The following is a 17,858-nucleotide window of genomic DNA, read 5'->3' on the forward strand; positions in this document are numbered from 1 at the left end:
GTGGGAGGGTCTGGGAGGTAGGGTATGATGTCGATTAGCTGGAATGTGTCTGCTGACTGTGAGGTACAGGGTCGAAGTTTACACAATGATGACGAATAGGGGGCGGACCGAACATCGCATATGTTCGCCCGCCGCGGCGAACGCGAACAAGCTATGTTCGCCGGGAACTATTCGCCGGCGAATAGTTTGGGACATCTCTACTGGCCACCGTCAACAGGGACCGAGCACACCAAAGGCAGCTTTAAGGAGTTCCCTGGCATGGCACTTCTTCACACAATGTGCTGACGACAAGAACTGAGTGGTTTGCATGCTGTGTGATCAGAGCCTGAAGCGAGGCATTAACGTTCTGAACCTTAGCACAACCTGCATGACGAGGCATCTACATGCGAGACACGGGCTGCAGTGGAGTAAGCACCTTCAAACCAAGAAAGGGCTCAGGCCCCTCCTGCTCCCTCTTCTGCTGCTGCCTCAGCCTCTTCCTCCGCCTCTGGAGGAACGTTGGAGGATGTGCCACCAATAACTAGTGTTGATCACGAATATTCGAATTTTGAATTTTTATCGCGTATATAGGTAATTCGAAAATTCGTAAATATTTAGAATATAGTGATATATATTCGTAATTTCGAATATTCGAGATTTTTTATTATGAATTTTTCAATTGCCGAGTAAAAACATGATTCCTCCCTGCTTCTTGCTTGTGGGCCAATAACTCATTGGCCCACAAGCAAACAGCAGGGAGGAATCATGACTTTAATGGGAAAAATTATGAATATTCAAAAAACTAATATATAGCACTATATCGAATATATTAGTTTTTTTATGAATATTCGGAATATTCTAAAACAAGAATATATAGCAATATAGCGAATATTCGAAAAAAACAAATGTAGAGCAATTTAGCTAATATAGTGCTATAATCTTCTTTGTCTAATAGTTGTAATTTTTTTCTCATCTGAAATTCACTATTGAAAAAAAGATTATAGCACTATATTAGCTAAATTGCTCTACATTTGTTTTTTTCGAATATTCGCTATATTGCTATATATTCTTGTTTTAGAATATTCCGAATATTCAAAAAAACAAATATATTCAATATAGTGCTATATATTAGTTTTTTAGAATATTCATAAGTGTGCACTATATTAGCTAAATTGCTCTATATTCGTTTTTTTTTCCGAATATTTGCTATATTGCTATATATTCTTGTTTTAGAATATTATGAATATTCGAAAAAACAAATATATTCAATACAGTGCTATGACTCATTGGCCCACAAGCAAGAAGCAAGGAGGAATCATGTTTTTGCTCGGCAATTGAAAAATTTGCATTCCGAAAATTCACATTTCGAAAATTCGCATATTATGCGATCATTACCTTGTCGATTTTTCGAGTAAAAAAATCGTACAATATAACGAATATTCGAATTTGCGAATATTCGCCGAATATTCTACAAAATATTTGCGAGATATCGCGAATTCGAATATGACTACTGCCACTCATCACTACCAATAGCACCACCTCCGTCACCAAGCATCTCCATCATGTCACACGGAAGCGTTCAGCTCTCCATCTCACAAACCTTGGAGAGAAAGGGTAAATTCCCACCTAGCCACCCTCGATCCCTGGCCCTGAATGCCAGCATTTCTAAACTACTGGCCTATGAAATGCTGTCATTCAGGCTGGTGGAGACAGACAGCTTCAAACAGCTCATGTCGCTTGTTGTCCCACAGTACGTCATTCCCAGCCGCTAAAACTTCTCCAGGAGAGCCGTGCCCTCCCTGCAAGTGTGCACTGCGCAACGCCATCTGTGGCAAGGTCCATCTAACCACAGATACGTGGACCAGTAAGCATGGCCAGGGACGCTAAATCTCCCTAACACTGCACACTGGGTAAATGTAGCGGCGGCTGGGCCCCAGGCGGAGAGCTGTTTGGCGCACGTCCTTCTGCCGCCAAGGATCGCAGGGCATCATTCTTTGCCTCCTGTTGCCTCCTCTTCCTACTCTGCTTCCTCCTCCTCTTCTACCACCTCCTCATCTGGTCAGCGACAGACCTTCACTACCAACTTCAGCACAGCCAAGGGTAAACGTCAGCAGGCCGTTCTGAAACTAATGTGTTTGGGGGACAGGCCCCACACCGTGCAGGAGTTGTGGCGGGATATAGAACAACAGACCGACGAGTGGTTGCTGCCAGTGAGCCTCAAGCCCGGCCTGGTGGTGTGTGATAATGGGCGAAATCTCGTTGCAGCTCTGGGACTAGCCGGTTTGATGCACATCCCTTGCCTGGCGCATGTGCTGAATTTGGTGGTGCAGAAATTCATTCACAACTACCCCGACATGTCAGAGCTGCTGCATAAAGTGCGGTCCGTCTGTGCGCGCTTCCGGCGTTCTCATCTTGCCGCCGCTCGGCTGTCTGCTCTACAGCGTAACTTCTGCCTTCCCGTTCACCGCCTCATATGCGACGTGCCCACCAGTTGGAACTCCACCTTGCACATGGTAGAGAGACTGTGCGAGCAGCAGCAGGCCATAGTGGAGTTTCAGCTGCAGCACGCACGGGTGAGTCGCACTGCGGAACAGCACCACTTCACCACCAATGACTGGGCCTCTATGCGAGACCTGTGTGCCCTGTTGCGCTGTTTCGAGTACTCCACCAACATGGCCAGTGGCGATGACGCAGTTATCAGCGTTACAATACCACTTCTATGTCTCCTTGAGAAAACACTTAGGGTGATGATGGAAGAGGATGTGGACGAGGAGGAGGAAGAGGGGTCATCTCTAACACTTTCAGGGCAGTCTTTTAGAAGTGGCTCAGAGGGAGGTTTTTTGCAACAGCAGAGGCCAGGTACAAATTTGGCCAGCCAGGGCCCACTACTGGAGGACGAGGAGGAGGAGGATGATGAGGAGGAGGAGGATGGGGATGGGGATGAAGCATGTTCACAGCGGGGTGGCACCCAGCGCAGCTCGGGCCCATCACTGGTGCATGGCTGGGGGATACGGAGGACGCATACGATACGCCTCCCACAGAGGACAGATTGTCCTTACCTCTGGGCAGTCTGGCACACATGAGCGACTACTTGCTGCAGTGCCTGCGCAACGACAGCAGAGTTGCCCACATTTTAACGTGTGCTGACTACTGGGTGACCACCCTGCTGGATCCCCGTTACAAAGACAATGTGCCGTCCTTAATTCCCTCACTGGAACGTGATCGTAAGATGCGTGACTACAGGCGCACGCTGGTAGACGCGCTCCTGAGAGCATTCCCGACTGACGCCGGGGGACAAGTGGAAGCACAAGGCGAAGGCAGGGGAGAAGGAAGAGGTCGCCAACGCAGCTGTGTCAGCACCAGCACCTCAGAAGGCAGGGTTAGCATGGCCGACATGTGGATAAGCTTTGTCACCTCGCCGCAACAACCGGCCCCAACTGCTGATATGGAGCGTGTTAGCAGGAGGCAGCATTTGAACAACATGGTGGAACAGTACCTGTGCACACGCCTACACGTACTGACTGATGGTTCTGCCCCATTCAACTTCTGGGTCTCCAAATTTTCCACATGGCCAGAGCTTGCCCTGTATGCCTTGGAGGTGCTGGCCTGCCCTGCAGCCAGTGTACTCTCTGATCGTGTATTTAGCACGGCAGGAGGCTTCATTACAGACAGACGCAGCCGCCTGTCCACAGCCAACGTGAACAAGCTCACGTTCATTAAAATGAACCAGGCCTGGATCCCACAAGACTTGTCTGTACCTTGTGCAGAATAGACAAGTCTAACAGCCTCAACCATCCATCCTTGTACTCAAGTGCACTTATTCCTTTTTTTTTTTTATATTTCCCAATATTTTGGGGGATACCCCTATGTAAAAATGCAAAATAACACACATCTGTGTTGGCTACCTATTCCTCCTTCGCCGCTGCTTCCACCTAGACCGCCACGTGAGCCTACACGGCCACATCCACCTATTCACCGCCCTCTCAACCTCTTCCTCCTACATCATTCCTAATTTTTATTTTTTTAAGGTCTTTTATGTTTTTTAAATTAATTTCCCTATCCACATTTGTTTGCAGAGCATTTGCCATGCTCTTAAGCACATTTTGCTGCCTTTTGCAGCCCTCTAGCTCTTTTCAGGGCTATTTTAGAGCCATTTTAGTGGCCAAAAGTTTGGGTCCCCATTGGTTCGGGTTCAAGTTCAAATCAAATTCGGGTCCCGAACCCAAACTTTTTTTTCAAGTTCGGCCGAACCTGCCGAACCCGAACATCCGCTCGACTCTACTGATTAACATTGGGGGTCTGATTGCTGGCCTGATCTAAGGTCTTATGAAAAAAAAAATTTCTTATTGTCCTCCTCTAAAACCTAGATGTGTCTTATGGGCCAGTGCATCTAATAGGGTGAAAAATACAGTGTGTATGTGTATATATATATATATATATATATATATATATATACACAGTATAGACCAAACGTTTGGACACACCTTCTCATTCAAAGAGTTTTCTTTATTTTAATGACTATGAAGGCATCAAAACTATGAATTAACACATGTGGAATTATATACATAACAAACAAGTGTGAAACAACAGAAAATATGTCATATTCTAGGTTCTTCAAAATAGCCACCTTTTGCTTTGATTACTGCTTTGCACACTCTTGGCATTCTCTTGATGAGCTTCAAGAGGTAGTCCCCTGAAATGGTCTTCCAACAGTCTTGAAGGAGTTCCCAGAGATGCTTAGCACTTGTTGGCCCTTTTGCCTTCACTCTGCGGTCCAGCTCACCCCAAACCATCTCGATTGGGTTCAGGTCCGGTGACTGTGGAGGCCAGGTCATCTGGTTCAGCATCCCATCACTCTCCTTCATGGTCAAATAGCCCTTACTTTCAAAGTTTTCCCAATTTTTCGGCTGACTGACTGACCTTCATTTCTTAAAGTAAGATGGCCACTAGTTTTTCTTTACTTAGCTGCTTTTTCCTTGCCATAATACAAATTCTAACAGTCTATTCAGTAGGACTATCAGCTGTGTATCCACCTGACTTCTCCTCAACTCAACTGATAGTCCCAACCCCATTTATAAGGCAAGAAATCCCACTTATTAAACCTGACAGGGCGCACCTGTGATGTGAAAACCATTTCAGGGGACTACCTCTTGAAGCTCATCAAGAGAATGCTAAGAGTGTGCAAAGCAGTAATCAAAGCAAAAGGTGGCTACTTTGAAGAACCTAGAATATGACATATTTTCAGTTGTTTCACACTTGTTTGTTATGTATATAATTCCACATGTGTTAATTCATAGTTTTGATGCCTTCAGTGTGAATCTACAATTTTCATAGTCATGAAAATAAAGAAAACTCTTTGAATGAGAAGGTGTGTCCAAACTTTTGGTCTGTACTGTATATATATATATAGTAAGGGATCGTCTCTTTTCAGGGGGTCACACTCACAGATATCTCATTAGACAACGGATTTTCATGTCCAAACTGTGCATTTATTGTGGCACACGGCATAAAGAAAAACATACAAATAAACTCCTGCCCGTTTAGGCGCTACCTAAACAAAATACGTCCCCCTACCTCACTCGTAGAGCACAGTTCACACATGGACATCATATGCGGCTTTCCTCAGCCAACCTCAATACAGCAGCCTCCAGGCTGTGGGAATTCTAATACCTTTTGGAGGAGTGTGGCCCAGTAGTCCTCCAGACGCTGGCCGTGCAACCCTTATTCTCTAGGCGTCGCTAGGTCCCCCAAACTTCAAGCTATTGCATAGCCTCGTTGCCCCTCAGCCTTGCCTAGCTGAGACCACGCTGACAGAACCTCACTAGGTTGCATAAACCAGATTAAATGGAATCCCTGGACGTGAGCATGCCTTAAGTCCCGGACTGGAGCATGGGGAACAGGCACCCACCCAACACATTGCCTATTCCCAGTAAAAGCCCGCCCTGAAATAGCTGAACCAGCTTCACTATCTATATGGTGTCCCCAACTACTTTAGTGGACACCTGGACTAGTGCTTTTACTCCACCAAGGCCAGACCCCTTGGTGACACGCTCCTGGTGCAAACAACACGTCAATGTTCACATTGCCACAATATATCATTATCTTGTTTATGCAGCCTTTATCTACAGCCTGGAAACAGGTAGAAGAAAGTATGACTGCAGGATCAGATTTACAGAGGGTTTGTTGACTGTTACTATGGAGATACATACACATGCATAAAACTGTAGATAAAAAAAAATTGCAATGTTACTTCATAAAATAAAAATATAATTAAGAGTGTTGGCATATCTGGTGGGTATGCATTTAACTAATAGACTAATCAAAATATATAATATTCTAGCTTTTACAACAGGATTTTCCTTAGTGATTCACCTTAATACATAGGGGTAGATTTATGAAACCTAGTGTAAAATAAAACTGGCTTAGTTGCTCATAGCAACCAATCCAATTCCACATTTCATTTATAACAGCCCCTTTGGAAAATGAAAGGTGGAATCTGATGGTTTGCTATAGGCAACTAAGCCAGATTTCTTTTACACTAGGTTTTGATAAATCCCCTGCATAGTATTTGATAAAACAATAGATTGTGGCATTTATGTTGAATGCCCTGATTATGAGACAAGAGAATATGAATAATATTGAATTTCGTGTATAACATCTTAAATAAATAATACAAACTTATTTGTATTTATGTATAACTTACTGGAAATAGCTTGAAAACAGGATACTTGCTGATTTTCCATTTTCCTTTGCTACATGATATCAATGGTACCTCTAGATGTCTCAAATACTGTGAGAAAAGTATTATTAGGGCAACTGTTCTGTAAAATAAATGCAAATTAATAGAAATAATTTTAATTTACAATATGTTTTCTATATTTCCCAAAATTTACTAAACATTTGATGCAAAACTTGCTGAGGAGATCATAAAGCATTTGCACATACAGTACTTAAATTCTGCTGGGTGACCATACAGTGCATTCGGAAAGTCTTCAGGCACTTTCACATTTTTCTCATTTCTTATGTTGAGGCCTTGTGCTAAAATAAAATAAAAAAATCTAGTTTTCACCCGTCATTCTGCTCACTGTACCCTATAATCACAAAGTGAAAACAGAATGTTCAAACTTTGCTAAATTATTGAAAAGAAAAAAAATATAGAATATTGCATTGACATAGGCTTTAGGCTACTTTCACACTAGCGTTCAGGGCTCCGCTTGTGAGCTCCGTTTGAAGAGTCTCACAAGCGACCTTGAACGCATCCGTACTGCCCCAATGCATTCTGAGTGGATGCGGATCCGCTCAGAATGCATCAGTCTGGCAGCGTTCAGCCTCAGCAAGCGTTCGGGTGTCCGCCTGGCCGTGCGGAGGCAAACGGATCCGTCCAGACTTACAATGTAAGTCAATGGGGACGGATCCGTTTGAAGATGACACTATATGGCTTAATCTTCAAACGGATCCGTCCCCCATTGACTTTCAATGCAAAGTCTGAACGGATCCGTCTGAACTACTTTCACACTTAGAATTTTTTCTAAGCTACAATGCAGACGGATCCGTTCTGAACGGATCCAAACGTCTGCATTATAGGAGCGGATCCGTCTGTGCAGACAGCAGACGGATCGGCTCTGAACGCTAGTGTGAAAGTAGCCTTACTCAGTAGCCTTTTCAGGATTCTCTAGAGATGTTTGATTGGATCCAAGTCAGGGCTCTAGGCCACCCAAGGACATTCACAAAGCAACTCCAGTGTTGACTGTACGCTTAGGTTCATTGTCTTGTTGGAAGGCGAACATTCTGTCCAGTGTGAGGTTTTGAGCACTCCAAAGTTAAATTCCAAGTTTCATAGGGGGGATTTATCAAAACTTGTGCAAAGGCAAACTGACTTAGTTACCCATAACAACCAATCAGCGTCTAACTTTTCTTTCTTAGAGCTCCTTTTTTAAAATGAAATGATCACTCTGGTTGAAAAGGTTTTCCTAAACACTAGTTTTGATAAATCACCTCCATATATTTTTTTTCCTTTTAAAAAAATTTACAAATATTTCTAAAATGATGTTTCCGCTTTCTCATTGTGTGAAATGTGAAAAAAGTGACAGGGTCTGAAGATTTTCCAAAAGCACTTTATATAAAGATATGGTGATCATATTTAGCCAAGAAAATGGCTGTCTATCATGAAAAGTTTGAATTGTAGTAGGCAAGTAGCACTCAAGACAAAAACTGAGTTCATAGCTCAGTTTCTTTACGTTTAAAATTCCAGAGAATTGTACATTCCAACTAGATTAAAATATATTTGACAAATGGTAGACCATCAGAATATTTAAACCATCAAAAAACGTCTAGTAGCTATAGCCTTCTAAACTAAACATGTCAGGTCTGCTTTTAATCCCATGCATTAAGCTTCTTCTTGTCTAAGCAAGCTAAAAAACGGGCAATGTTTTAAGGTTGGGCTTCCACGGTTTTTATGTTGATGAAAAATAGTTTTTGATCACCTTTTGTTCTACTTCAGAGAGTATTTTTGGTATAAGAGAAGTAAAAACAAATTTTGTGCTAATCGTTTTATTTATTCACCTGCTGACTCATGCTAATTTTGTATTCACTTACAATAGCATGGGCCTACTTAGTAGTGTGCTGTTTCAGTGTAGAATTAATGTGCACCCAGACTGAATACTGGCACTTTACATAGTTGCCAACAGTCCCAAATTTGCAGGTACTGGCCATAATTTTAAGAGACAGTCCCTGAACATTTGGGCTGTCTTGGCCAAAAATGGGCGAAAACCCCAACCATAAGGCCTCTTTCACACGGGCGTTGCGGGAAAATGTGCGGGTGCGTTGCGGGAACACCCGCGATTTTTCCGCGCGAGTGCAAAACATTGTAATGCGCTTTGCACTCGCGTGAGAAAAATCACGCATGTTTGGTACCCAAACCCGAACTTCTTCACAGAAGTTCTGGCTTGGGTTAGGTGTTGTGTAGATGTTATTATTTTCCCTTATAACCATGTTATAAGGGAAAATAATACAGTGAATAGACTGTCACCTAGCAACCATGTGTGAAAATCGCACCGCATCCGCACTTGCTTGTGGATGCTTGCGATTTTCACGCAACCCCATTCACTTCTATGGGGCCTGCGTTGCGTGAAAAATGCAGAATATAGAGCATGCTGCGATTTTCACGCAACGCACAAGTGATGCGTGAAAATCACCGCTCATGTGAACAGCCCCATAGAAATGAATGGGTCGGTATTCAGTGCGGGTGCAATGCGTTCACCTCACGCATCGCATCCGCGCGGAATACTCGCCCGTGTGAAAGGGGCCTAAGTGTGCACTCCTGCAGATTTTGGGCCGTTCCCAGGGTGGGGCCTATTTGTCCTGAATTTGCAAGGTTGGTAAGTATGACATTATAGTCAATGAGGTGATTCACATGTCCGATTTTTCCGCATGGACCATTGATCTGTGCAGACAACATCACAGCATGCACTACTTTGGTCTAATTCTCATGCTAGGCTCACCCATTAAAGTCAATAGTTCCATGAAAAAAATGGACTGTGGACAAGGACAGATTTATGAAAATGTGGGAACATTGTTGCCCATAGCAACCAATTACAGCACAGCTTTCCAGCACTATGAGACAGCTGTGTGGTGCTTTGTTGCTATGGGCAATGAAGAAAGTATTTCTTTTAGACAGTTTCATAAATCTTCCCAACGGTCTCTTTTTCACACGGGATGCTCGGAGATGCTTTAACCCCTTAGTGACCAAGCACATTTTTTAAAAATTGCATTCCAAGAGCTAGAACTTTTTTTGTTTTTTTTAAATGTACTTGTATGAGGTCTTATTTTTTGCAGGACAAGTTATAGTTTTTAATGCACCATTTTAAGTACATGTAATGATTGATCAAAGCCAGCCGTTTAGCTAAAACCCCCTTTGTTTACGTCAGTAAAAACACGTATGGGTGGTAACTAAGGGGAGAGATGAAAGCAGCTTTTTTGATAGACATAAATTAAGAATGACATCCTGACACCATACAGACAGAAAAAGACAAAGAGAACGCAGTCAGACAATATCGATTCCAGAAGGCAGGCATATTGTTCATTTCTAGGCTAATTTCATATTAATGTCTTCATTCTAGGAAACCCTCCCTGTTATAGACGTATTTCCCACACCGAACACTGCTCCTCTGACCGAACTCACAGCATTATAATGGCTTAAGATGCTGTGAATTAATACCCAACCTTGGGTCTACTGTACTGTATTCACATAATGGCATGAGTACAATGCAGTAGACCCACGATGAGGCAGGAACTGACAGCAGTCATAGGTCATATTGATGTTATGTGTTTGTTTCAGAGGAGCAGTGTCCAGTTGGCAAAAAGCAGTCATCACATGGAGCGTGTTAGGCTTAGCAGACACGAGTTTCACGTCACTCATTAGAAAAAAGCCCTTAAAAATGTAATCTTATGGACTTTGGCAACTCTTTTTATAAGAATAAGCGGCATTCAGCGACTAGCAATTTATTAGAGAGCAGTTTAGGTGGGAATTATTTCATAATATTTAATAAAAGAATCTCTAAACAAAAAGTGCACTTTAGTCTTATTCCCATACAACATAATACATTCTTTTCATATTGCATAGCCCCGAAAAATAGACAGCAACATTCATCATTCATTTTAAAATAAATTGGAAATGTCAGCATTATAATAACAGAGGAGCAAAAAGAAACCAATACAACATATACATATATGTCTAATAGATGCTGCAGATTTACGTTTCATACTGTGTAATCTTATATGAATAATATATCCTATTATGGCCTCTTTAACTCCCGTTCATTATTATATCATGATTTTATCACAGTAGTGTTCCTTCCTAAAGATTCCAGTATCTGTAGTATGCGCTGACAGTTCATCCATCTTTGTTCCAGATCTTCTAGTTTTTTTTATAGAGTCTGCTACTTAAATATATCTCTATAATATTTGAGAAGATTTAGCTTGTTGTGTTCATGTTTCTTAGCGGAGCACATGCAGCTCTCATAGGGCCCCATAGCAAAACATAGTATGGGCCCCCTGCACTTAGTTTCCTACTGTATGCTTACCAATCACTTCCAGGCTATGCAGAATTTTTTTTTAATTCAATACAAACTGTAATGAGAAAAAGTTGCCTTTGGTCTCACCCTCTTTATCTGCATTTTATGTCGGTAAAAGTGGAACAGGTGCTTCAAATATATGGTGCTCATTCTGATGATCATATTTCTCTATGTATTTACACCAGAAAACTAGTATAAAATACATAGATAAATCTCCTGCTTCTCTTCTATTACAAGAGTAGTTGCTTGCCTGCAGCCACCACTAGGGGGAGCTGAGTAAATAGGAATTAATACAACTGCCATAAGCTGGAATAATGTATTTGAGTTAAGCCTCCTCTAGTGGCGGCTGTGTAAAAATTATTTTTTTTCACCTGAGGAAGAAAACAAGTTCTGTGCCAGGCCCTCCTCCCCCTAGGCCTCCGTAGCAGTTGCCTCTATTGCAGGTATGTCACTGTTTCTTAGACATTAGTTTATTTACTCTTCTTTTTCCTGTTTTATGTCTATCTATCATCTATCTAAAAATAAAAAAATCCGAAACACTGTTAAAGTGAAGATGGGTGCATCTCTCCAAGACCATCAGTTCTTGATCTCACAATGTAATTTTTGCAAAAAAGAGGCAGCACTCCAAATCGGTGGTGGACCTGCCGTTTTCACCCAGCTGTTATGTTTCAGCCCAATACAATGAGGTCTTTCTGAAAAGTTTGAAACGTTGCAGGTGGTTGAATAAAAGTGGGTCCACTACGTATTGAACCACATTTGGAGTGCTGCCTCTTTTTTTGCAAAGTCTAGCTATCTATCTATCTTACCACACAATGCATGCTTAATTTCAGGACAACCGTGTCCATCCATAACCATGAAATATAACGTATATCCCTATCGTCAATAACAATTAAAAGGTTAATCAAAATTATGATAAAAGGTCCCCTAGGCAAGACTTGTCCTTATATAATTAAATAACATGCTCACCTATTGAGATCTGGAGGATTTGGAGGCAACGTCTTGAAATTACCTCAACACACTGAACGTTTTGTCCTGTTTCTCACACCACTCCTAGACAATTTATGCAATGTGGCAGGATACATTATTCTGCTGAAAGAGGCCACTTCCACTGCATGCACAGTCCCTCACCGCTATGCCGTTTAGAAAGTAGCTGACTGCTGTCTCGAGTATTTACAGCAGTCCCGTTGTTGTAAATGGTGAGGTGTGCGATACATTCACCACTATGGGACTTCTGAAAATAGCTGAACACTGTTTTAGCTGTGCTCTCCTTCATTTCAGAGGTCCCGTTCTGGAAATAGAAGTGGGTCCTTGTGATATGCCATCAATGTCTAAAATAGGAATACCCTTTCAACAATTTCAGCAATTTGTGCTACAGTAGCTCTTCTGTGGGATCAGACCAGACGAGGTAGCCTTTGCTCCCCTTGTGCATAAGTGAACCTTGTTTTGGCAAAATTTTACCCTAACATATGTAGAGGCTCAAGAAATAATTTTACAATTAGTCAAAGACTACTAATTGCCTCCTTTTAACATATGTTAACTTCCTATCTGCCCCCACTGCAGTGTTTGAGGGTATTTTAGATTCAGGAGTGAGCCCTAATGTTACTCTATGATAGTGTACCAAATAAGTAGTAACTGGACAGAAAGTCTGAGGGAAGAGCCTAGAGCTGGCGCACAGCTACTAGCCTCCCAGTATTTACTAAGTAGCAGTACAGTACCACAGTGCTGTCCAGATACAATGTTACATGGAGGGGACACAACTGAGAGTTTTAATAATAAAGAAATGGTCTAAGAAGACAATATTAGCGACCAATAATAAAAGTTATGTTTTACATAGGAAGTTAACATATGTTAAAAGGAGGCAATTAGTAGTCTCTGACTAATTGAAAAATTAAGTGAACCTTGGACACACATGACCCAGTTGCTGGATTGCCAGTTTGCCTTCCTTGAAACAGTTTGATAGGTACTAACCATTGCCTGCCTGGAACACACCGACAAGATCTGCCATTTTGGAGGTAATCTGACCCAATTGTTTAACCATGACTATTTGCTATTTGTCAAAGTCACTGAGATTCATATACTTAGAAATTTTTTGGGCAAAGATTGCTTGCCTGTTCTCTTATGAGTATACTTTCATGGAGTGGGATTCAGATTGCCAAGGGACAGCCACTTGGTCATTTGGCTCCTCCACATGGGTCCATACACTTAGAAATTAGAAAAGCTCAATTTAATACTAATGAAGATTAACCACCTCACGTCCGCCCATAGACTATAAACGTCCTATGGGTGGACGTCTATTTCTGACAGCACGTTTTAAAACGTCCTGTCAGAAATAGCAGCTGCACGCTAATCGTGCAGCTGCTGATCGGGTTGCCCGCTGTCAGTGACAGCAGGGCAACCCTAAGACAAGGCAGGGACAGTTTCCAGGTGTCCCTGCCTTCACGATCGCTGCAGACACAGCGCTCACCGAGCGCTGTGTCTGCAGAGAAGGAAGCGATGTGCGCTTCCTGTTCCGGCCCGGCGGTCATGTGACCGCCGTGACCGGAGTGTGCAGGAGCTGTGTGAGGTCTCTCAGAGACCTCGATCAGCCCTGCTCTGAGGCTGTACAGCGCTGGATTGCTGCTGTACAGCCTCTATAGGGGTGCATTTGTCCTGTAACTGGGGCTACTATGTCAGCCCCAGTTACAGGAGAAATCAACAGTGAAAAAAAAAAGAAAAAGTGAAGTAAATGTCCCCCAGAGGTCTTGTATGACCTTATGGGGGACGAAAAGTGTAAAATAAAAAAAATAAAAATAAAAGGTTGAAAATAAAAAAATTAAAAAAAGTTTCACATGTAAAAAAAAAAAAAAGTCCCCAAGTAAGGAATGAAAAAAAAAAGTTAAAAATAGAAAAAAAAAAAAAAAGTATACATATTAGGTATCGCCGCGTCCGTATAAACCAGCTCTATAAAAATATCACATGACCTAACCCCTCGGGTGAACACCGTAAAAAAAAAAAAAGAAAAAAACTGTGTCAAAACAAGCAATTTTTGTCACCTTGCATCACAAAAGGTGCAACACCAAGTGATCAAAAACGCGTATGTCCCACAAAATAGTACCAATAAAACCGTCACCTCATCCCGCAAAAAATGAGCCCCAACATAAGAAAATCTCTCAAAAAATAAAAAAACTATAGCTCTTAGAACATGGAGACACTAAAACATCATTTTTTTGGTTACAAAAATGCTATTATTGTGTTAAAGTGAAACAAATAAAAAAAAGTATACATATTAGGTATTGCCGTGTCCGTAAAAACCAGCTCTATAAAAATATCACATGACCTAACCCCTCGGGTGAACACCGTAAAAAAAAATAATAAAAAAACTGTGTCAAAACAAGCAATTTTTGTCACCTTGCATCACAAAAGGTGCAACACCAAGTGATCAAAAATGCGTATGTCCCACAAAATAGTACCAATAAAACCGTCACCTCATCCCGCAAAAAATGAGCCCCTACATAAGAAAATCTCTCAAAAAATAAAAAAAACTATAGCTCTTAGAACATGGAGACACTAAAACATCATTTTTTTGGTTACAAAAATGCTATTATTGTGTTAAAGTGAAACAAATAAAAAAAAGTATACATATTAGGTATTGCCGCGTCCGTAAAAACCAGCTCTATAAAAATATCACATGACCTAACCCCTCGGGTGAACACCGTAAAAAAAAATAAAAAAAAAACTGTGTCAAAACAAGCAATTTTTGACAGCTTGCATCACAAAAGGTGCAACACCAAGTGATCAAAAACGCGTATGTCCCACAAAATAGTACCAATAAAACCGTCACCTCATCCCGCAAAAAATGAGCCCCTACATAAGAAAATCTCTCAAAAAATAAAAAAACTATAGCTCTCAGAACATGGACACATTAAAACATAATTTTTTTGTTTCAAAAATGCTATTATTGTGTAAAACTTTAATAAATGAGAAAAAGTATACATATTAGGTATCGCCACATCCGTAACAATCTGCTCTATAAAAATGTCACTTGACTGAACCCCTCAGGTGAACGCTGTAAAAATTAATAAATAGAAACTGTGCTAAAACAACCAATTTTTTGGTCACCTTGCCCCATAAAGTGTTATAATGAATGATCAAAAAATCATATGTACCCAAAAATAGTACTAATAAAACTGGCACCTTATCCCCTAGTTTCCAAAATGGGGTCACTTCTTGGGAGTTTCTACTGTAAGGGTGCATCAGGGGGCTTTAAATGGGACATGGCATCTAAAAACCATGTGGAGTTCCTTTTCTTCTGCGCCCTGCCGTGTGCCCATACAGCAGTTTATGACCACATGTGGGGTGTTTCTGTAAACCGCAGAATCTGGGTAATAAATATTGAGTTTTGTTTGGCTGTTAACCATCGATGTGTTAAAGAAAAAAATTGATTCAAATGGAAAATCTGCCAAAAAAGTGAAATTTAAAAATTTGATCTCCATTTTCCTTTAATTCTTGTGGAACGCCTAAAGAGTTAACAAAGTTTGTAAAATCGGTTTTGAATACCTTGAGGGGTGTAGTTTCTACAATGGGGTCATTTATGGGGGTATCCACTATGTAGGCCCCACAAAGTGACTTCAGACCTGAACTGGTCCTTATAAAGTGGATTTTGGCAATTTTCTTAAAAATTTGAAGAATTCCTTCTAAACTTCTAAGCCTTCTAACGTCCTAAAAAAATAAAATAACATTTCCAAAATGATGCCAACATAAAGTAGACATATGGGGAATGTTAAATAATAAATATTTTATGAGGTATCACTTTCTGTTTTAAAAGCAGAGAAATTGAAATTTAGAAAATTGCGAATTTTTCAAATTTTGGGGTAAATTTGGGATTTTTTCATAAATAAAGGTGAAATATTTTGACTCAAATTTATGACTATCATGAAGTACAATGTGTCACGAGAAAACAATCTCTGAATGACTTGGATAAATAAAGGCGTTCCAAAGTTATTACCACATAAAGTGAGATATGTCAGTTTTGCAAAATTTGGCCTGGTCAGGAAGGGGGCAAAGGGCCCAGATGGGAAGTGGTTAAATTACCTGCAAAAGTAAATGTCATTAAATAATAGATTGAATATTTACATCTGATATGATTATTATAATTGCTGAACTTACAGTACAGCTATACCCCAGTGAGTGCCACATTTCTTTCCTGCTTCGCCAAATAAAGACAGCCCTATAAGTGTAATGGTTGGTGTGATAGACAGAGGTCCAATAAATCTCAATATAAGTCCAATTAATCCAGAAAAGCCCAAAAACACTTGAAAACAGGAAGCAACGACAATTGCACCTTGAATCTGAAAAATAAATATGATTAATTACGTTATCAGATTATGTAAAAAAATCAGTTAATACACACATCACACAATTTAAACAGGTTCCTAATTCTTTAATAGGGAAAACCTTAAGCTATAAATGGGCACCCATATAACTGCATGGTGCCTTCCTGTTCCTATGCCTCCGATCTCATATGTGGCATGATACAGTGCATGACATATTATAGAGCTAATCTTCCTTCAACAATTGTAGGACCCAGCATAATAACCTGATGAAAGTAAAACCTTTTATTTAAACAATCTAAAAAGTGCAGGGAAAACCGGAAAACCTAGATGATTGAACATGATAACATAGGATAGCTGCCTTACATCTGGTGGCATCAGAGGCAGAGCTTGTTAAAGGGAACCTGTCACCAGTTTTATGGTGTCCTAACTAAGGGCAACATAAATAAGTGATTGATTCTCTTAGCACAATGCTGGGTCACTTTCTTTAATTGACCCAGTCAATCTGCCAACATCTTGTATTGAAAAGCTCCAGCTCATAATGATGAGTCATGAATATTTATGAGCTCCTGACTCTCTCCGCCCCCCTGCTGCTGAATGACAGTTTGTTTCCATAGGAATCAGCAGCAGGTGGACAGGGGAGTGGCTATAGCTGTTAATTAAATATACGCTGGACTCAATGACATCACGCTGGACTCCAATCAGCTCATTAGCATGCGGCATGCGGCATCTTTGTGTGTATATTATGAGGTAACCATCTGTCACACCAGTAAGTGAATACATCTAAGGCACTTTTTAGTAGTTAATGATTGTATATAATTAGATAGATTATAATCAAATATCCACATGACAGGTTCCCTTTAAGAGCTCATTTGCATCCCTTTCCTCCCAGAATTCCAGAGGAGCATGTATGGCCTATAAGTCTCCTCATGCTGATTAAGGTGCTCTCTCCCTAAGGAGAGATAGTACCCCCCTAACCCTGACAGGCCTCTCACCCAGTTAAGCCAGTACTCTCTCTTCTGATGAGGGGCAATGACCCTGAGAAAATCTGTCTGCAGATGAGGTGCTGGCTTATTTAATATCCAAGTCATGTCTCAAGGCTTAGTTAAAGAGCTGAACATTGACTTATAGGATATCTGCCTTACATCTGGTGGCATTAGAGGCAGAGCTTGTTAAGAGCTCATTTGCATCCCTTTCCTCCCTGACATTCGACACTTGACTGAGCACCATGGATTGGAGCCACATAAGGCCAAAAGGTAAAAGTACTGTGAAAATAATATAAATGATTATATAATTAAATTGGTGACAATGTTACAATATACCTCAGAGATCTCCCACTATCAGTAGACTGATGAGAATATATTTTTTAGACAGTGTCATCAGTGGGGAGGAGTGCATTTGGGAACCAAACCTTCTACTAGAACACATACTTGATGTGAAATGTGACTTAAAGGAACACTTCTGTCAGAAAGAAAACACAAATGATAAAGCCTTCTAA

The 17,858-nt window shown here is 41.0% G+C and overlaps 1 protein-coding gene across 2 annotated transcripts in view; it reads right to left on the reverse strand.

Annotated features, from left to right (window-relative positions):
• LOC120979732 (solute carrier family 23 member 1-like) overlaps positions 1–17,858 on the reverse strand; it is a 652,539-nt gene that overhangs the window by 481,694 nt on the left and 152,987 nt on the right. For both annotated transcript variants that reach the window (XM_040408688.1, XM_040408682.1), the window contains exons 5-6: positions 16,197–16,378; positions 6,683–6,800 (exon numbers count right to left, since the gene is read on the reverse strand). In XM_040408688.1, coding sequence (XP_040264622.1) covers positions 6,683–6,800; positions 16,197–16,378 — 300 coding nt within the window. The remainder of the gene's footprint in view (positions 1–6,682; positions 6,801–16,196; positions 16,379–17,858) is intronic.

The sequence above is a fragment of the Bufo bufo genome, chromosome 1 (assembly GCF_905171765.1).
Source record: "Bufo bufo chromosome 1, aBufBuf1.1, whole genome shotgun sequence".
NCBI classification, from domain to species: domain Eukaryota; kingdom Metazoa; phylum Chordata; class Amphibia; order Anura; family Bufonidae; genus Bufo; species Bufo bufo.